We start from the raw sequence: 22,283 nt of genomic DNA, 5'->3' as shown, positions 1-22,283 counted from the left end.
TGCGCGTAAATTATACAGATTAAATAGATTTCTTTATTCGTCAATTCTCAAAATAAATATTCAATGTTCATCTAATACTTTACATTCAAGAAATTTTCACAAATTGTCTACTCTTAACCTTAGGTAATATCTACTCTAACCTAATTTTTTGAGTTTTGTAGAGAATGAATATTCAAAGCACAAGGAACAAATTGATTGGGAGTAAGTTTCTATTTACATCTAGTTTCCTTTTTTTTTTTAATTTGAGGTTTGGTTAAATATAAAATTCGCTACTTATGAGTAAGGGGATGGGGCGATTAAAATCTAGGAAACATTTTAGAAGATTTCCCGTACGAATTTCGAATTTGATTCGGTCGACTATTGACTAACCACTAACTTGTTCAACTTGGGTTTAACTTATTATCACAAACAAGTACATTTAATATGCATATGATTACAGTGAAGAGGGAGTCGACTCCCCCCCATACAGCTATGAGTTGATCTTGGCCAGCAGTGGCTGGGTGACGGCACTGCCCGCCACCGGTGGGCACTGCTGCTTGTAGCTCTTCACCAGGAAGCCGTAGTGGCTGCTGTCCGCCGGAATGTTCTGGCCACTGCCGCTCCGTTGCGGACTGGCGGTCACCAAATGTGGAATCGGTGGAGGAGCAGCCAGCGGCGGCGGTGTGGGCAGCAGTGGGGTCTCGTCCCCTTCAGCAAACTTGATCCTCAGCTGCCCACTGCCCATGCTGCCTGTTTCGGGGCCCGGGGAGGCATTGGCCTCACTCCTGGCGCTTGTCAGCAGCGTTGAGATCGTGGGCGAGGGCTTCAGCCGGGTGCGTTGGACACCCAGTGGCGGCGGCTGCAGGATACCGCTCAGATTGGAGCTGGAATTCGAGTGCACATAGCCGTGGCTATTGTTATTGAGGTGATGGTGGCTCTTGAGTGCTCCGCTCAGCGGCAGCCGGAAGTGTGCCAGCTCCCAGCTATCGGAGGTTTCCTCCATGTCCCTCAGGCTGCGGCTGCTGTAGATGTCGCAGTTCCTCTGGGCAGCCGCCGCCGTATCCAGATAGTGGTTCTCAGTCTTGTGGTAGTCAAAGCCGCCGCCATTCAGCTTGGGTGAACTGGAGCTGATCTTGCGTTTCACGCGGAGATTGGGCGAGTCCTTGGACGGCGACGGTGGCGGTGGCAGAGCGATCGCTGGTGGCGGTAACTGGGACGGTGGCGAGGCCACCACCAGTTCGGAGTACTGTTTGTGCAGATTATGCGACTGGCTGCGCTGCGGTTGCTTCAATGAGGAGCGCCGCGTGAGCATCAGCTTGCTGGGCGAGATCAGGGAGTTGGGGCGGGGCACCTCGCCCTCCAGCCAGTAGGTCAGCATCTCACCTTTACCCTTCATGGGCACAAAGCCGCGTCGGGTGGTCACAAAGGTGCCGAACTCGTCGAGCGCCTCCTTGGTGGTCTCACTTATGTGGATCTTGAGCGCTTCACCATTGGACTCCATGCGGGAGGCAGTGTTGACAGTGTCACCAAACAGACAGTAGCGTGGCATCTTCAGACCCACCACTCCGGCCACACAGGCTCCGGTGTGCAGGCCTATCCTTAGCTTCAAACGATCCTCCGGACGATGGTGGATACGGAAATTGTGCACCGCCTCCAAGAGGGCCAGTGCCAAACGTGCGATCTCTCGGGCGTGCTGATTGCCATTTCGAATGGGCAGTCCGGACACAACCATGTACGCATCTCCAATGGTCTCCACTTTGTAAACATCAAAGTTCTCCACAATGGAATCGAAACAGGTGTACAGGTCGTTCAGGAACTGCACCACCTGCATGGGCGTGCTCTCCGCCGAGATGGCAGTGAAGCCCACGATGTCACTGAAGTATATGGTCACCTGGTCAAAGGTCTCCGCCACCACTGGCTGTCCGCTGATGAGCTGGGCGGCCACGCTTTGCGGCAGCAATTGGTACAGCAGCTTCTCGCACTTCTTCTTCTCCTCGTGGTAGTCCTGGGTGCGCTCCTCCACCAGTTCCTCCAGATTGTTGGCATACAGTTCCATGCGTTTCAGCAGATTGTCCACAATGTTTCCCGTCTCGTTGTCTCTGTAAGGGAGTCGAGATTAGTGAGGAATCCATGACTATGGAGTCAGTTAGTAGTTACTTATTAAACCTGCGTATCATCGACTTGAGGGTATTAAAGTCCGGACGCTCGGCAGGATCCTCTGCCCAGCAGCGACGGATTATGCCATTGATGTCCGCCTTGGTATCGCCGTTGGGTTCAAGTTCAGGACGGAATGGTTTCTGCATTCTATGAGGATTGTATCCCTTCACGAGTTCAATGATTTCTGAGCGTGCGAATAACAAAATAACGTTGAATTAGCCTTCAATTTGGAAATAGTTTTGTGTAAACATGTTATGTAAATTATTCGTGTTAAGTGCAGTTTTATGTTAACACCAGACTGGATCCTTTGGTGGATTCTGCATTCGGACACCTAAAGATGTGCGCGAGAAAGGAATATCTGGAATTGGCCAGCTTCTTTGCACAGGCAAAGCCTCCGAAGCCCCAGGAACTGAGGCCTTGCAACCAGCACGAGATCCTGCTGCAGCTCATCTGCAATCGCCGGCAGTCGCTGAGCAAGAGCCAAGTGGCTGATCTCCTGTGGAACATGACCACTGGTCCCAAGAAGAAGCACAAGAGGAGGCAGTGCGGCGGCATGGACGACCGGAATCGATCAGAACCGACCGATATCGAAGTGGTGTTCGGGTGCAGGGAGAAAACTCCACCTTCCACCATTTCGCACAGAGGCTGGGAAAGATCACGCATCGAGTGGCTGCGCAAGCTGGAGGTTCAGCAGAGGCAGTGCTACCAGGTCTGGCAGGAAACACCCGGAGCCGATGCCAGCACCAAGACGGCTATGAAGTCCAGCAAGAAGGAGAGGGAATGCGAAAAATCCACCATAAAAGACACGCCATGCGAGAGACACAGCAAAAACCAGGACCAGGCCGGCGGTAGAAGGAAGGACAAGCACAAGAAGAAGACCAGGACCAAGAGGAAGCTACCCGTCTGCTGGGCCCTGCTGCCCTTTGGCTGCGGCTTCAACCTCGCCCACGATTCCAGCTGCCAGGACGTGCCCCACCGCAGAGATAGTTCGTGATTTGCCTTTTTCGACCAGCCTGCAGTTTGATTTCGATTTCCAGATTCGCTGGCACCGCAATTAAATTCGTCCACAGACGTCGTCTAGTGCCAGTTGCCGAAGTTGCATTCTGCGGTCGAAGGACGAGTCTGGTTCCCGGTCACGGCCTAATTTGATGAAATCGTCAAGTGCCAAGTAGAAGGCAAAGTTTTTGACGCCAATTGAAATCGGCGAGGGACTCAAAGTTGGTCTGTGCGGTTCAACAGGGCAATAGGTAGTACTTCAACCAGGAAGACAGAACAGCAAAAAGACTAGCAACATGCCCACTTCCAAATACAAGTACTTTGGGCTTCTCGTTTGATGCAGGATCTTTAATTAATTGAATCCTATTTTGGTAAATTTATATTAGCAGAACACTACTTAACTTTTTCTTTCAAGTTCGTTTATAAAATGATTTGAGTGAATTAAATTCTAGCATTCAAAAAAATGTTTAATGTTTACCCTGTTTAAGATTATACAAAAATATTGGCATGGTACGCGGGTTTTCAGTGCTCCTCCTTGCGCACAACCACAACCGCCTTAACCACCAGCCGAGTGGCCAACTGACGGACGAAATAACCGCAACATGTGCAAAAATCCGGCATTAAAATTCTGCACAGACAAAATCGGCCGCAACACGAAACGGCCAAGTGGAAAGGACACTCGAAGGACGAGAGGAGGGTATAGAATGTGAAACACTTGAATAGCATACCTTGCGGCGATTTCTCGTACGCACACCTGCCCAGGTAGAAGGGTCCTTGTCGCGTGGTTATCTCGTGCACAATGATTCCAAAGGCGTAGACATCGCCCTTCTGGGTGCCCTCCGGCGGACGATTGTGCTCCACTCTCAGCAGTTCGGGGGCAGTCCACAGGAGCTCTGTACAGCAAAATAAGTTACATATTTATTTAAAATATATATCGAAACTTTGAAAATAATATTATATCAATATTAGATAAACGAGGTTTTTCTTTTCATAATTTACATGAAATATTCTTGCTGCATTCAACCAACTTTTTTGTTCAGTGCACTGCACACAGTAGCAAACTTGGACTACTTACTGCTCCAGTAGGCGTGGCTATTGCAGTTGCCCCCATCACTTTCCAGGTCGAATCTCGTCCGCCGCAGGGTATGCAACCCAAAGTCGGTGATCTTGAGCACGAATCGGGAGTCGACCACGCAGTTCGAGGACTTCAGGTTGCCGTGCGAACGAATGTCGGAGCTGTGGAGAAACTGCATGCCACGCACGATGTCGTGCATCAGCGACAGGCGGAACATCCAGTCCAGCTGGAACTGCTCGTTCTCGAGGATATCCTGCAACGAGCCCTTGGGACAGTATTCGGTTAGCAGGAAGCTGCGCCTCTGATCCAAGCAGGCGCCATAGAACTTGACCAAGTGGTCGTGCTGCAAGTCCTTCATCCGCTTCAGTTCCAACATCAAACTCCGGGTCAGCAGGCCCTGAACGTTGTCCACCTCCACTGGCTTGATGGCCACTTTGCTCTTGCGGAACATGCCCACTGGTATGAAGATTTGGCGATCTCCGTTGATGGACACCATGTCCTCGGACATCAGTGTCAGCTGGGAGCTTTGCTTCACCAGTGAATGGAAGGAGCCTCGCAGGCCACGCTCCGCTGCATCTCGAAACATCACATCCTCCAGCGACACCTTCCAGCTCATCGAGTTAATCTCCGCCTCGGCGATGTAGTGACGATAGCCGAAGAAGAAGCACACGGCCATTACGACCACCATGGTGCCCAGGACAATTGACAGGATTGCATAGCCAGGAAGTGCTTAAATTAGACACATACATCAGGTTACCACATGTGTATTGAAGATTTTTCAGCGGGAATGTGGAGGAGATGGTTGAATCCTAACCAAATTCCTGATACCACAATACTTACAATTATCGGGGCATAGGGCGCCATCGTATCCGCAAATGGGTCGATCTGGCGGCGCCTCCTCCCGGTCGCCCGCCCAGTGGATCTCCTTGTTGGCCTCGAACTCCAGGCGATTGTGCAGGAAATGGGCCACAATCTCGAATCTGCCGGTGGTGGGATTCATGTCCAGCAGCGAGTAGGCCGATAGCCGGTCGCCGTTGGCATCGATGGTCACATTGCCAGTGATGCCAGTGAAGCTGCGGTTCCACATGCGACGCACCATGTCGGTGCCGTTGATGGGCCGTGTGAGCATGGTCGGATCCTCCCGGATGCTCTCGTTGAGCGCATTGGCGTAGAGCAGGACTCCGTCGAAGAAGGAGGTGACGAATGCCGAAATCGGCTCGTTGTCGCTGAAGGTATAGTTGTATTTCTCGGCGGCAATGGCTTTGATCTGCAAATGGCAACGGGCAAATCGAAACGCATTAATCTCTCTGCAGCTGGGCTATAAGCTTCCTTCCCTCTGCCCTTTCTAATCCTTATGGCTCTATTCTATGCCGCGGGGCATCAATTCCTGTCCGCTTTCCTGGCACTTTTCCCCCTTTAATTGCTTTGGCCCCCGTGAAAATTCAATTACGCGTTCGCCCGTTCGGAACGAGGGAAGAAAGGACGGAAGACGATGGCTCTGGCCCAGGACGTTTTGTCACAATCCATGTGGAAATTATTGCACACCGCACTCCGATGTGCCAACGGCGGATTCTCCTTTGACAAGCGGCGATGCCGGGATTTGGCCGGAGCAGCGCTTGCAAATATCCATTGAGCGTAAGTTCTCTGCCAAGAAAGCCGACAATTTAAGCTGCAATCCTTTAAGGATGCAGACGTAAAATATAGAAGGATTGTATTGTATGCCAGGTGGCTAACTGAGTACTTTCACCCATTCGCAACTGGAGGGTAACAAATTGAAATCTTAATTATTTCGAATCAAATGTCTAAAAAAATGTGATAAAATCAGACAATTTATAGACGTTACCTAGGAATATGTCTATAATAAAATCTACTTTGTATTAAATGTATCTAATAGCTTTTTTCCTGGCTCCATGGATTTTATCCTTCCATAGAAATATTTTTGGGAAATAATGCAAGCTTTCGCCATGCAAAAAGTAGTGTCCCCTTTAGATATATCTCATATTTGTATCTTAAATGCTAGCAAACATTGTGCTAACTTGTACATATAAGATGTTGCCAAAGGAAAAGGATGTCGTGTGCATTTTACCATACCCCCATCCCCCTCCCCGCTCTTGGATAAGTGGAAACATGGGGTGTAGAGCGTCATTAGCCAGACGGACCGGTGGCCCGATGAAGCCTCTCCAGAGGTGGCCACTGCCGTAGTTGCTTATCAGCAGCTGTAAGAGCAAATTCATTCGGTTTTCAGGTGGCTGACCCGGCTTTTAGAGGGCTCTTCGGGTTTGGAGTTGGCCAGCAAATGCTCTTAGGTGCTGTCGGCTTTGTTTGTTGCTCATTTGCCATGCAGCAACAGAGAAATGTTTACAATTCCTAGCCCCTCGCTCGCCCCGTTGCATGTTGGTCTGCGGGACGTGTGCTGGAATTGAGTATGCATGAGGATGGCCCAAAAAATGGGCGAAAAACACACACAAGAAATCTGCAAAAATTTTCAAATTGGCTTCCACGTCCATTTCCATGCAAATGCATGCGGAGCCCCCTTAGTTTTTCCGGATTTTCCACCTACTTTTCCCAATTTTACACTCACCTCATTGGAGACCCGGGTATACTCGTTATCATTCGGCTGTTTGGGGGTTACGGTCAGCATGGCCGTGTAGGCCTTCTGGGCGCGCTCATTATTTAAATCCGTATCGTTCTTATCGTACCACGGCTGCGACGTCAGATACTGAACCCTGCGTTGGGAAAACAAAGATATATTAAGTCAGTGTCTACAGTGGTCGCTCGAGAGGATGAACTAAAGACAACAAAGATAGCCAAATATTTTTTATTGTTTATTATTTTTCGGCTATTTGGATTTTATGTGTGTTTTTTTATATTTTTGTTTTGTCTTATCAATGCCTTTGTGCCCGCCTACGGGTTAGGTTTATTACCAGCTATTGATATGCGTCATAAATTGTTTATAAATAGAATTGTTAAGTGTTCGAATGCACCACACACTTGCACTTGATGGCTTTTTTCAGTTCGATTCGAAGTAAATGCATTTGGAATCCATTAGCCGTGTTATCATCTGAGTTTCGCATGTGTTTCATTTGCTTCAATGTTAGCGGCTAGTGACATTTAGGAATATTGATTATGAATTACACTATAGTTTAAAACTATAACCGTGCGGCTCCAAGAAATCCACAATTTCTGAATGGAAAGACTGACTGCTATTGATCCCAAACTTACGATATTTGATTTATAACTGTTCGTCGATGACAAATAAGTAGTAACTAACAGTAATATTTTGAAAATCGAAAATCGATTAATTATCTAGTGGCTTACAGTGATAAATGGCAGTTACAAATCAAAAGGGATTCTATTAATAAGTTAATTATCTTTCTGTCTGTTTGCTTTGAGCTTTTGCGAGCAGGAAATAGATTAGCTAATCCATATATACCGGCATTCACACACGCCTCGTCGCACTAGTATATAGATTAGTATATATACGCAGCATTTTTCCATTGATTGCGAGTGTCATGAAGGTCGGGCGATTAGAATGCATTTAATGCACATGCAAATGCAAGTCGATTGCACTAAGGCTCTGGCTCTTAGCAATCTGAAAATTGAACCCATCTATTCCGAACTTTTCCCGGGATGGAACTCCACATTTGGCTGGTCGAACAAAGAGCTGGTAGCTCGAGGGTCGAACAAAGAAGCTGTGGCATTACTCAGCACTAATGATGGTGGATAATCATAATAAATATGAAGTTTGTATCTGTATCTGTATCTGTATCTGAGTCTGAGCACTTTACTTGTCGTCCATTGTTCGGTTACGGAGTACGGAGGTTGACTGGCTTTAATCGATCGAGCCATGTGCCGAAATACGGAATTTCCTCAATTTATAAATAGTTAGGCTCTTGTGAGGTAAATGCAGAAGCTATTTATAAAGCGCGCTTGGTACATTTCATAACATTAACAACCTTGACTAATGCTGCTCATGCGCAGTTTGTAAAGAATATTTTTCGAGAGTGCGCGTGGATTTTTTCACCATTTTTATACGATCAAAGTGAAAGGCAGCAAATTGTTCGGCAATTGCCATAAATGATCACCTTTTGTCCGCAATAGTAATAGTGTGTGTGTGTTGTTAAGTAATTCATACATATATATTTGCTTAGTGCTGCGATACTCACCGCGAAAATAATTCAATATTGATGAAAACATATTCGCCGCTATCGATCATATTCAACTCCTCGGCTGTCAGCATAATTTGACGTATCGACTGCGGATCGGCGCACATTATGACAACTGCAAAAATGAAATAGACAGAAAAAACGAGATGGTCAAAACCAGATGGTACACGTTGTGTATGTATACATATATGTGGTGGTCTTCTTTTTGGAAGCTAGCGGTCGAGACAACTCAGCTCTTGTCATTAAAAATGTATTAATTTATTAAAAAGTTGTCGAGCTTCTCGCGCCTGAAATGAGACTTGTAAACTTGTCAGTTTCCTTGACGTCAGCGAGTGCAAAACGTAATTCCGCGAGGGAAGCACACAAAAATAAAAAAAACACATTGTTTCTTAAATAAAAACCCAAAAGATCGTAATGGTGCTTCAGTTTCGAGTTGATATGTGTGTGGCAGTACTCGAAGATGTTTTGGATATGTTGCGGATCAAACGAAATGGGGCTATACAATTTCTACACTCGCATAAGCCAAATAAGCTGAATACCTACTGAAATAAAGCTATGTTTATCTAGAATTTGATTTCCACACAAAGTTCATGTTAATTTTATCAATTACAAATTGCATGTCATTGAAACTTATAGATAAACGTTCATGTTGCATTCCATAAATGTAATTGCGCATACGACATGTTGTGCAGCCAGCATGATATGCAAATAAGCTTGAGTATTTGCTTGTCAAATATGTTGCAAGCAAATGCTGCACATTAATTGTGAAACCTTTGTTTTTATGGATACCTTGATATCAGCCCATTTGTGCACATAAGGCAATCAACTGCAATTTTGTATCTTCCCTCTACGAATGCCTACGTCATATTTTGCCTTTTCTCGCTGAAATTTAATTACTCGGAAAATGAATAGAAGACAAAATGGGCCGGACAATTTCAAGTTCAGAGCAAAAACGTGCAATTGACTTGATTTAATTATACAATTTTTATTTTCTGTTTTTTTCTCCTCCTCTCAAATATTGCATTTGCACTTTTGCTTTTGTTGACTTCCGAGCTGTCACTTGAGTCATTTCGAGATGAAGCAATTTATGTTTGGTTTCGGTGTGGTTTTAATTCCAAAAACTCATCTTAATTGCAATATCAAAACTTTTCTTAATAATAAATCACTTGGCAAAGCAATATGAATTTGTCAAGGCAATAAAAAGGCAATATGCGAAAACAATGAGTTCGGGAAGATATCAAATTTCGGATACAATAATTTAATAAAATCAAAAGCTTAAATTAAGAATGAAAATATTTCGAATGAGTTTCCTGAGCTGTAAATTCAATTCTGCTTTGCAAAATCAAATGACTAATAAATCATTAGTTTATTAAGAACACAAATCACGTAGAGATTTATTTAAAAACGAGCGAATATTTTTTTTGGGCACTTCAAAAAGAAAGTATCGTTACTCTGCCCTTGAACTCAGTTCTATTGTTATGTGTCAATAAAATTTATACTTTCCTTGTCGGCATCTTAAAAATATTATTCTATACACCAATTGAAATTCGTGGCACATCAAAGCTATCATAATGAGTTATTTAAAAAGCCATTCAATTCGTTATTATTTATTGGAATCGAAGCCCGCAGCGGTTTTAAATCTATGAAATTATTTGCCCAGCTCCATTTTCCATTAAATTACCATTTAAATTTAAACAAAAGCTAGATTTTTATATCAGTGCATTATCGTTAAAATGCCATTTGTTTAGTCACATTACCGAGGGAATTCCCTAGTCGATTGCCACATCTTCTTTTCGGTTCGCATTGGTTTTCCATTAAAATTCAATTAGCATAGAATTGTGAATCGCATGGACGCGACTGCCGCGAAAAATATGCATAACGATTGTAATTGTGTACGGTGTTAATTGTCAATAAATGAAATTAAATGAGCTGTAATTAAACAATAGCATTTGATCGTATGGGCGCACGCTGCGTATGCTTAATATGCGATATAATTGGTGTGCGAAAACTGTGTGTGACAGTTGACGGCTTCATATCAGCATCATTTACCAATGAGACGAGTTAATTAACATCATTGATTCTCTGACAACATTCAATCAATCAAATTTCACATCTTACTTGACCAACATCAGCCAGCCAACATTACTCATACGCCCCATGGTACGTATATAAATAAAATCGAAAATTTCGTATTCACTAGCTGCGTTCAGATGAACTGACTATATAATATGTATCTCTTTGGTTTCTTGAACCTATCTTTGTCGCCTTTTGCGAAATATAATTAGATCGATTTCACTTTCAATGTTGCACGCAATGAGGTCACAGAGTTCAGGGTGTATGCATTCTAAAATGCATTGGCAAGTGCAGTTGCATCCGATGGCAAGCGAAACTGACAAGGTTTCTATAGTATTCTTAATAATCGTATCTAAATTTAAAAATAAATCTATTATTACTAATTTTAAATTCCTAGCTTATATATAGACCATATAAGCAAGGAATTTAAAATTAGTTTTGACAAAATCAGTTAGCAATGTTCTTTGGATTTATGAATGGTTGCGAATTCTCATTAGTTGGACATATTTTACTTCCAAGTTTGTAATATCTAATCCTTATATGCATATACTTAATGCTTATTTCTTAGTTAAGGGGTTAGAAAACGTATTAATTAGCAGTTCACATCATCCACCACTTACTTCTCGACTGCATGGCCACATTCTTAAGCATCCGCGTAATGTCCGCCTTCGTCCAGGTGGAGGTGTCGAATCCCAGCTGGTAGACGGAGTGCTCCTCGATGGTGTCGTGGATGGCGGCCAGGCAGAGGAAGCACACCGAGTTGCCCTTGACCTTGGCGTTCTCGTTCTGGTATATCAGCGCAGTTCGTGTCCAATTGAAGCTGTTGAGTATTGCCCGCACCACGTTGCCCAGATTGTTAACCTGAGCTCCTTTCAACCGGGTTAGAGTGGAGTAACTCTCGGATTTCTTGTTGAACTCCTTGGCATTGCCGCCGGTGGTGAGTACGGGCACTTGCCAGACATCTGCGTACCTCGAGATGGGCGCCAATACGTACTCGCAGGGCAGGCCAAAGACAGCATTCACCTCCGTCCACTGGGTGTAGATCTCGAAGAAGCCAATGGGTCCGTACTTCGAGGAGCAGAAGGTGTCGCGCGATATTAGCTGGATGTCGAAGTGGCTGCCGCCCACGAAGCCCATCCGCTGGACATGCCGGATGGCCAGCTCGAGCACGGGCAGCACCTTGGGCATGATGCAGTCGTTCTTGTTGTCCGACTCCACCGATGGCAGCAGTGCGACGAAGACCAACTGCTTCCGGGCACCCAAACGTCGGTGATCGGGCATCGGAAGGCTGGGAAAGTGCTGGACCAGCTCGGTGCTCTGCGACTTGTGCGAGTTCTTGGTCTCCGGCGTCTTGAAGCTGTGCTCATCGGAGCCGGCTCCAATGCTGGCCACTCCGCCCACGGACTCGGCATCGTAGAACCAGGCTGCGCTCGGAAAGAGATGAGCCTGCAGCAGGCAGAGGATCAGGAGCAGGCTCAGTCCCTGGCCAGCTGGGGGCATCTCGGACGGAGAGGATGTCCTCCCGCGCGCTTGTGTATCCTTGGAGTTTTTTGTTTTTTATCTCGTTCGTATGTTTGTCAAGCGTTGCTCTTTGTCACTGATTTTGATCGCATTATTTATGCGAATGTTTTTACAACGCTTTCAACACGTGGCTCTGCTTTAATTCATTTTGCGGCGAAAACCTGCGGCAAATTGAAATTTTTGTTTATTAATTGCACTGTTTTGTTTGGCTCAATTTTTATTAATCACCGACGATTGTTCGAATTTAATTAGCCATCTCGGGACTTTTCATTAGCAAACTGGTTTGTCGTACGTGTTTTCGCCCTTTTTTTATTTTGGGCAATCGATATTAATTAGCACTTTTACAGCAGGAAATTTGGCTGGCATTTATTTTGTGATTGTCTGTCCAATTTACTGAAGCATTCGAAGATGCTTTACGCTCGAGCACATACATATATGCACAGCCGCAGTTGGCAATTGAATGGGAAGCCGAAATTTTCAAAACAATATTTACTATTCGTATTTTTAAATGCAACCCCCGAACAACTGGCCAAGCCACATTGCAATTTTTCCTGTAGAAACACTTGTGTGGGCATGCAAATTGTTTGTGGAGCAACAATAGCCCAAAAATGAAGGGCAAACCGTAGCTGAGACATACTTTCTATTCAGAATAAGTATTTCTATATCATTGATTATATATATTCAGCTATAATATATTTTTAGCCATTCATAAGTTGAACCATTGTAAAAGGTTTTTACAAAAGACTGAAAACCGTTTGGTTATTTTTAGAAGAAGAACTTTGAACTGAATGAAGTCGTCGAACATTTTATACGCCTAGAAAGTTCAAGTGATTCACTTGCTGTTCAGATCCATAAATTATTTGATACCAAGTGCAGCCATTGGAGTTTCTACTTCAACCAACAACACAAGTTGCTAATTATGATGCAGAAAAATAAATTTCTCAAGTAAAACAAACCCGCCTGACATCTTTTTTCGCCTGAACTTTGTGTGTGTACAGAATACACGAAATAATTGATTGAGAGTCGTAAACAAAATTTAATTTTTTAAAAACCCACTCCAGGCTGACAGCGCATTTAAAAACAAAAGGGCTAAATATAAACCGAAATGCCGTATTTAAAATTCTCTTGACCTTCACCTGTGCGGGGTAACATTTTTGTCGTTGTTGCTGACACGTATTCGAGTGGCTTATTTTTGCGGTCGAATATTACAAAATCGGAAAGCATAGGTTTAGAATTCGTTGCAAATTTAACGGCAATTAGAAAAGCAAGTAAAGAACGCGGAGAATCGCTTTGTTGCAGAACCAGAAGAATGATTCGACATATAATGGAGCAATCTCTTGATTGGGGACAGTTCCTGGTTGCGGCGCAAGTTCGGTTAACTCTTGACCAATTTTTCCATTCGCCGATTATGATCACGGCTATCCGTTCATTAAACTTCTTTCCAAAGCCTCAATAGCCGCGAAGATATATTTTTATATCTAAAAATAGAGGCAGACAAAAAGAGCCCTCCAAGGCATTCAAATGTGGCCAAAGAGCGTCTAAGACAAACAAACAATGGCAATAGATACAATGCGAAATATAAAGAGTGGTCACAATGCCATTTGCCCGTAGGAAATCTATAAAAAATACATACAAGAGAGAACGCTATTATCGCGTTCCTCGACTATCAGATACCCGTTACTAAGCTTGTGGGAGTGGCTGAATGAAATCATAAGATTCTATTTATAGAAATAAATAAAGTTAAAAATAAATAATTAAAACATCTTTTGGCAAGATCTCTGGATTCTTTCTTCTGCCTGTTACATACTTTTCAACAAGCCTAGTATACCCTTTTACTCTACGAGTAGCGGGTATAATAAAACCACCGTAATGATGCCCTTTGGCGTTGCTAAAAATATTTTCTATAAAAGTCGATATTTTCAAATCAATCATGAGAATATATGATTTTCTTTAGTCAAAGTAGAAAATTGAGTTCTCCCTTTTCTTTTTGAAAACATCGCACTTCAAAAGTTGGTTTTCAAACATTTCAATCATGATTGAGTCCTGGCAGACATATGTTCGTCTAATGCTCAAGGTTGTCGCATTGGACAGCCAGCAAACAATTCGTCAAATGCCAAAACTTACAAGAAATATGGGTCAACTACAGACTTGAGCTGCTGCTCTCCCCAAAAATTGCGGAATGGAGAAAGGGGCATTTGCAGGCAGAGATGGAGAGTGTTTTGTTCCGAGTTTTTTGTTAATTTTTTTTTTAATGTACAAATAAGCCTTTTTTTTTTCCTTGATATTTTATCATTTTTGTTTTGGCTTTGAAATTTTGTACGCTATGGATTTTTTTTTGGGTCTTAAGAGGGTACACGTGCCGCGGATTAACCAAGCAAGCCCCTCGATCTCCAGCTGTCTTCGGACAGCCCCGTCCCTAATATCAAACTTCATTTAGGTAGCAATCGATGCACTATGAAAAATAGGAGTGAAATACTAAAAACTAAGATATATTACTAATTTAAGACATAGGAATATATCTTTAAGTTTTGCTGGCCCTTGCTAGTTTTAATACTTTATCATAATATTATCTTTAAAATATTATTAATTGGTACTTAGAACATGATCTTAAGTCCCATTTTTCTCTGTAGAACAGTCTTTCGATGCCGTTAGACCCCTGGGTCTCCGATTGAGCCGAATGATTTATGAGGTTTTAATCTGCAATTCGCCCATTTCATTGGCCCCAAGCCGCGATGGGTATCAGTCTTCTAGCCAGCTGTTCACCGGCTTATGCTAATTCACTCATTTGTTTCCCTCGCCTCTGACTAATGAAGTTCACGCTTTATTAATAGGTTGTTTAACTGGTCAACTGGTCAGCTGGGCAGCCAGTCAAACGTCACCTGTCGCATTGTTGTGGCTATTTTTGGAGCGTAAACCCCACGTTTAGTGCCGTATTCCCCCGTTCCCTTGGCATTTTTGCTGTCATCGCTTCGGTCATGTTGCTTAATTACTTTTCGTAGCTGAAACTATGCAAATATATCGACACTGCTTTGCTTTCCATTTTAAAACGGCTGACAATTTGGAACCGTTAAGTGTCGTTAAATCGATCATTTGGCTAATTAAATAATTAGTTCTGATGGTTGTTTATGGATTATTCATCGGGCTAGATTGAAATATTCATTCATGCCTAGGCTTTACATTCGTTTTGAACAAATGAAACCAGTTTGCTGTTGACTTGTATCAATTGTCACAAATGTGGTGCTAGGGTATTAATTAGTCGATTTTTATCTCAGCTTAATAGCCTTCTTCGCGGTCATTACTACTCTCTTTATTTGTTGACTAATATTTTTGTTTTGGTTTCTACTCGGTGGATTTTGTGCTGGCCAAGCTGATTGGATTGTTTTGGTTTGTTTTTTTTCTTTGGTGCGAGAAATATGAGCTGCATATTTTGTGAGTATTTTTATATTTTTAGCTCTACTCGAAGAAAATGAAAACACATTGAACGTCGCGTAATATACAAAGTTATGTAATCGAAGGCGTAATTGCCGTGGAATTGTTCCCAAGAATTAGTCAAAAGCACATCGGATTATTAGAAGAGTGTTAGTTGATCATTAGCTGATTACAAATTATCCCACGATCGCTATATCCATTTCAGCGATTACTGTACTCATTTGTATCACAGCAGCTCGGTGATTATCAATCAACGGAATTAGCCATTAACATGTTTTGATTCACCTCAGACACCAGAGACACAGGTGACTGAGTGTCGCCGCAAAGTGTCTGGGTGAGCATAAATTAGGTGCACTTTTCGTAGGCGTTTAATTGCTCGTTGTGAGTGAGCAATGGAGGTGCCAGCTGGAGGTGTTCCATTTACAGGGAAACTCTATACAAATATTTGCTTAGAACGCCCTCTTCATGCTGTGAAAATTCACGCAAACAAAAAAACCAAAACAAAACGGTGTAAATGAAAACAAAATGTGAGCAATGCTGAATATTCAATTTAGAAATCGAAAAACATTTGGTGGAAACCGGGCTTCGCAATGTTCCAGTTGAGATACTTTTTTTTTAATTGAAAAGATACTCTGCAGAATCTGCGACTATTAAGTGCAGCGACTAAGGTGTGTGATGTGAATTAGTTTAACAATTTTAATTATTTATGCTTAATAATGACTTGGGAAAGATTAAGATATATATAAACATTAATAATATATTATCTTCTCTTTCTGCCCTAAATTTCTGATTTCCCTAAATGCGTTTAGAAAAATGTGAAAACGTTTATTCTCGTTATGAGCATTTCCGCCAGTAGAAAAAACAGTCGTAACGCCTAACCAATTGTGCAGCAACCCATTCTCGAATAACAACATCAGCGGCAAATATTTTACAAATTGTATTTCAAGTTCAACACGTCTGTCAGCACTGCCGAGTTAACCGGGTGAGGGGAACGGCTCCACTGCTCCAAAGGGGGGGTGCATATCCCCTTGGGATATGTTCACTCGCATCGATAGCTTAAACCATTTTGCACTTTGCGTGGTTCTTTTTAAATGCAATATTCCGGCTTTATGTCCGCCCAATATTTAAGTTCGGGCCATAGCAATTAAACGAATCGGAATCGAAAAACGATCCGAAAAGTACATAAACCAAATAAAATATGCAGGTTGTGTGGAGACCCCCCAACAAATTTTGTTTTGCAGTAGCAAACACGTTTGGCTACTGCGACTAAAGTTTGCTGGCAACGTATTTTGTTTGCTCGGCAGACAATTACAAACATTAAGAAGGTGGCAAACAAATCAGGTGGAATTCGAATAGCCACAAACCGAATTCGTTTCTAGTAGCCGTTAAATTGTATGACCAATTAAATTCTAGCACCCAATTTATTCAATGCATAGTGCATTTTGTCATGGATAAATTAATTTAGAATTTAGTGTGTATAGCTGTGGCCAGCTTGTTCGATTAATCAACATTATTTGTTGGCACAGCAAACTGAAATGGTAAACAAATCCACAATGACACACAAATGAATGCGCAGAATTCCATAAATATTGGGAAAACAAATCCAAGTCGATTGGTCAGTCCGGAAGGTGTACGGATTATTGATTAACATTGATATCGATGCGATCCATGTGTTAATTGTGCACATGGTTCAAGCACTTCGATTCACTCAGTCGCCAACCGGCGGACTGCCCACTATTTTCAATTTCAATTTCAATTTCAATTTCACTTTTTCAGATATGTTTATTTATATCTTGTTTGCTGCGGCTGCACATTTCTCAAGATCCAATTGTGCCTTCATTATTTACTTTTAATTATGCGCTTTTTATCTTATCGCGTTGTTTTTACTTTGTACAGCTGCTATCGCAAAGCCAATACCATTGAGCATACAGTGTAAAATAATTATGCAGCCGAGAATCTCAAAAGTTGCGTAGCACTCAAAACACTGAGTATCTGCGAAATTTGAAAACGCGCCGCTTGCCACAGATTTTGCCGTCGAACTTTCGCTGCGTTCCGTGCGCAGTTTTCTGAGCGCTTCGCACACGCTCGACTCGCCAAACCGAACTGAACGCCCCGCATCCGAATCCGAATCCAAATCGGATTCGAAGGCGGTCGTGTCGCCGATTCCACCGCTCAAGCAGTCGGCGGCGGCGATGGCGGTGACTGCGGCAGAACTGCGACCGCGGCAGCGACGTCGGCTGCTGCGTACCTGATCTGCTACAGCTACTACATATGTATATTTAAATAAAAAAGTATTATTTAATTCAGAATTTTAACAAACAACTTAAGCTTGAGGAGCGACAAGGCAAAGTATCTATGTATCTTTATCAAAAAAGGTAATAAATAATGAAAAACACGCTACAGATAAGACTTCCGAATTTTATATTTATATTTGAGATATTTTATCTGTTTTATGAACAATTACCTAAGCAAGCATTCAACTTTTGAAATTGTTCTTAAAATCTTTTTTATTTGAACTGCTTATCTGCCTTTGAAATGACAGTAGCTTGAAATGATTTATGAAATAGATACTACATAAAAGTTGATATTTTAGCCCATTTCTTCTCTTTGAGAACAATAGAGTTAGACCATATTTTCCAGCCACCTTCTTATCTTGGCCACTGTGTTACTTTCCCAAATCAATTCATGACTGTTTTCGATCGCAGATGAATAATAAATCATAATCAAGAATGAGTCTTGGGAGCAGGCATGTGTTCAACCTAAAAGCTGTTGGCTCTTCGCTCAGAACTCTGAACTCTCGCCGGACTGCATGCATACATATATTCCTGCCCGTTGTCCATTACACTCGCAAATCCAATTTGAATTTCAACTACGGACCACTCCTCAGCTCGTCTGCGCTCGCCTGCTGGCCTGGTGTCCTTGGTCCCCGTCGTCCTGTTCTGTTTTGGCTTAGATTACACACGCATAGATGGGATGGATGGATAATACGCATACGCAGCGTGGTACGCATGAAGTGTTGGACACCGGGTTACTCCGGTCGGCAGCTTTCATATTTCAGTTTTATCTCTGCCTTGCCACCTCATTTTGCCCGTTTCCAGCACTTAAACTTAATAAATCACCGGGATGAGACAGAATTTTCGGTAGAGATGGGTGCGAATGAAATGCACTTGTTGCCCATCATTTTATCCATAGCTGTGTGCATTTTTTGTGTGAGTGCGCTGGGGTTTACTTTTCCATAATTGTTTGCCATACATTCGAGTTAGCAGTGCCAGCAATTTTCGGGCTAAGCCAGCTGCTACACGAGCTGAAGCTCGTAAAAAGGATTGCTTTGTGCATAACCAATGGAGGCACTCATCCTGTCAGCTGAAAGGACATAAATTAGATTCTTCCGGCCACGCATCAATTGCAGTGCCGGTCGCTACTGCAATTTCCTGTTTAGGCTGTCAATCGGATGGATTGTTGGCTCCTCGAAAAGATAAGCAGCTAACGACTATCAAAAGGAAGTCTTTTTTATTTTGATTCCAGGTTCCATTTGCCATTGATGGATGGGTAGGCGACTTAAGCGCGCTACGGCTTTTATGGATTCAGTTGCTCCTTTTGAAAATGGAAATTAAATGAAATTCCTATTCATTTCTGCCAGCCACTTGGCGCTCATTTTTACTTTCAGCGAGGCTTTTTACATTAGCATTTCCCTGACGTTGCAGCCTGCTCGACAATCCATATAAATTGTCAATAAAGCGCAAATGAGTCAAATGAAGTTGCATGGTGAAAATGTTAAGCATGCCTCTGTCCACTGCCGTCGAGTGTCCCCCATCCTTCCGGCGAATGGAAATGGCTGCCGACGACAAAGAATGGATGGTAAAAACGATGGAAAGCGTCCTGCGTGAATGCCGTCGAGCAGAGGGCAAGCCAAAGAATGCCAATGTTGATTGCTCCGGACAAGGACACGACCGGAAAAAGAGCACAATGAATGGCTTAAGGGACAAAGCCACACACTATTGCACTTCTGCACTTCTGCCGGGCAGAATGTAAACATTGAAGGGAAATTGAATCGATTCTTTAAGCATTATTCTTATTGAAATTAATAAGTAAAGCGACTTAATGCCGCGCAGTATCCTGCTCACTCGTGCTTATTGCATTGCGTATACGCCGCGTTGTCACCATTCAATATGCGGCACGCCTGTAGCTCAGCTAAAATGCGTATGAGCATGTGCGTCCGCGTGTCATTGTGTCTGAATGCCATTGTGTGCGTGGGCGGAACGCTTCGAGCAATGACTGTAAATGAAAACAACAAACAAGTCCCGGAATGTCTATAACAGCACCAAGTATGAGCTGCACTAGCTGAATAGGCAATACCCTTTCATTGCAAAATATTTCTTAATATTATATTCTAGCCCAGGAAGGTATGCAATAAAAACATAAGTAAAGTAATACATAAATAATGTATTTTTATAAAGATCTTTAAAAGTTGCTGGTATAAAACGTTGAGAAACAGTTTTAATATGCAAATCGTAGGGTATGTGCCTTAAAGACTGTTGTTATAATACTCTTGGGCGATGTGCCACCCATTTTTGATTCAAAAGGCCCATGGGCGTTATGTCACTTTTGAAAGTGTCACAACACACTGCAGGCTAATTATCGATTATTCTTTAAATTAAGTAAATATAAAAACAAAAATGTAGCAGTTATTAATGAAAATATTTGTATACTTGATAGAATATAGAATAGAATATTTAAGAGATAGTGGGCGTTATGACCCCTTTAAGAGTGCATTCTATATAAAATATTATATTATTTCAAAAAATATGCTTTCCAAATGCCATATCATAGAAGAACTCTTCATTCGACGCCCATATGAGTATTCCCCACACTTTTCAATAACTGCAATCAAAGGGATTCCGTAGTAAAGGGCAGCAGGACTGGGAAATCTCACAAGCAACTCTTTTAAGAGTCGATGTCTAACACACATTTTATCGCAGACCAAGTGTGGGTGTTGCTGTCTTTGGAGCAATTGTTCTACGGATTCCGGCGGGTGTGTGAAATCCTGCATATGACAGACGAGACAGCCAGGTGATGTGACTAGTGTTTTACAGATTTAATTGTCTGAGCAATTAAATCGAGCCCAGACGGGCACTTATATATGTATGTGTGTGCCAGCTCCCAGGTGGGATCTTCTGGCTTCCTTTGTTCAATTAGTACTATTAGACTTAGACTATTGCCCTAAACATCCGGTTACTGGGCCACGTAATTACGGCATACTTGCGCCTTTGAGCAACCTAACGAGCTAAGGCCTTATTGGATGGAAAGCGAAACAATGGAAGACATTTATAATTAATTCTATTTGCATGTTCGAGCTAAAGGTTGCGGCGTCCTTTACGCAAACTATACAAAAACTTTTCCAGGCAGCGAAGGGTGGCGAGGTATCAAAACTTTGGCTCTAAACGAGCTGGGTAAATTCGAAGGAAAAATTCAGCGCATCCTTAGGCGCAGTCATCCGGCACAAAAGTGAATTCTCCATCATTCTCTTCCCTCTGTCACTTGATCCCTTTGGGCTTTCCGCTTTCGCTAGTGGGTGTGACTATTTTCCAGCTTAGCCTTGTGTGTGTGTCAGTTCTATCAGCTTGTCTCTGTGGTTGGTGGCAGTTGCCACTGTGCCAACCGCATATCAGCATTGCAAACTATAGCCAAAATCCCCCAGAATGGCTCAAAAATATGACTTTTTAATACTCTGCAGTGCAGAAAGCATACGAAACTAGAAGAAGGATAAACTTTGGCTACAACTCTAGCAGTTATGAAATGTTTTAGAAACCATAAACTTTCGCATCTTAATAAATTAGTTTTTCTTACGTTTGAGATGCTAATTTTAAATAAAAATATTTGACTTACTTTACATATTATTCACTATATCATGCATAGACTTTCAAAAACAACTTGGTATCAACCGCTTGAATAAAATAAATACAAACTTAGTTGTTACCCTTCAAGATTAAATTAACTGTGCGAACTTCGTTGGAGAAAACTCAATTTGACTGCAGTGAGTTCACACTTCGTTAGTTTTGGCCAAATTCGATTCCGGGCGCAGATGGGAGGGGTGAGCGATGGCCACATCTGTTGTCGGCATTATTACCCAGCTCAGTGCTGTTAATGATGCACTGCGGCTGGCTGACAGGCAGTTCGGCCATGACACCAACCACATAGTCACTTCCTACTCCATTCCCACTGAAGAGGGTACTGGCAATTTATAGTTCGGCCACTTTAATGATTTCAACACTACCGCAGTGCCCGGAGGAGCATGAAATTATTGAAAAAGTCATCTAGGGTTCGGCTAAATGGAAGTTTTCTCGTTTTAGCCAGGCATAGCCAATTAATTAGCCAGACAAATTGAACAAGGATACAAAAATGTTATATATTTTCAAGTGGTTAAGCTGAAAAACGAAAATATTTCGGTTGAAAATGGAAAGACATTTTCAAGATTAAAATGTTATTTTTGTGCAATAAATTGCAAAGATTTTTGTGGCATACCAAGTGGTAATCTCGAAATTGAAACATTTCGTACAAATTCTGCCAAATGTTTTTAAATATTGTTTGCTTTAAAAGTTCAACAAAAATGCATTAGTAGCAAATGTGCCTGTTTGTCCTTGTAAAATCCTTTTTGGGTGCAAATTAAAAGCAAGACGAGCAGAGAAAAAGTATGTTAAACCGTTCTTATGATTGCCTTCGCATTTGCATTTCGTGGCTGTTTTTGATTGGTGAAATTGGAGAAAACAGCACGCAATTATATAATTTATGTGCTATATGTGTCTGATTCCGTTTTAATTTGCTAATTGGCATCCAACAACCGGAGAATCTCTGAATATTTGGCTCAAACAATTTAACGCAAGTATTTA

General features: G+C 42.5%; 2 protein-coding genes across 3 annotated transcripts; one reads left to right on the top strand and one right to left on the bottom strand.

The window, feature by feature from the left end:
• Positions 1–201: 201 nt before the first annotated feature.
• On the bottom strand, positions 202–17,479 carry LOC117144731 (atrial natriuretic peptide receptor 1). 2 transcript variants are annotated; one of them, XM_033310075.1, is made up of 9 exons: positions 17,314–17,479; positions 11,067–12,128; positions 8,374–8,488; positions 6,789–6,933; positions 5,048–5,474; positions 4,208–4,936; positions 3,861–4,025; positions 2,137–2,320; positions 202–2,078 (listed from the first exon to the last, which is right to left on the bottom strand). In XM_033310075.1, the coding sequence occupies exons 2-9, from the start codon at positions 11,944–11,946 to the stop codon at positions 470–472; spliced, it is 4,254 nt and encodes a 1,417-aa protein (XP_033165966.1). In that variant the 5' UTR covers positions 11,947–12,128; positions 17,314–17,479; the 3' UTR covers positions 202–469. The 2 variants fall into 2 exon arrangements, with proteins under 2 accessions (XP_033165966.1, XP_033165968.1); XM_033310077.1 differs by having other exon boundaries at positions 17,326–17,479.
• Positions 2,344–3,607, top strand: LOC117144733. Its single transcript, XM_033310080.1, has one exon. It carries the CDS (start codon positions 2,474–2,476, stop codon positions 3,128–3,130), a length of 657 nt encoding a protein of 218 aa, XP_033165971.1. The 5' UTR covers positions 2,344–2,473; the 3' UTR covers positions 3,131–3,607.
• Positions 17,480–22,283: the final 4,804 nt, after the last annotated feature.

The sequence above is a fragment of the Drosophila mauritiana genome, chromosome 3R (genome assembly GCF_004382145.1).
Source record: "Drosophila mauritiana strain mau12 chromosome 3R, ASM438214v1, whole genome shotgun sequence".
In the NCBI taxonomy this organism is placed as follows: Eukaryota; Metazoa; Arthropoda; class Insecta; order Diptera; family Drosophilidae; genus Drosophila; species Drosophila mauritiana.
Note: the sequence above shows the minus strand (reverse complement) of the source record. Positions and strands in the feature narration are given on the sequence as shown.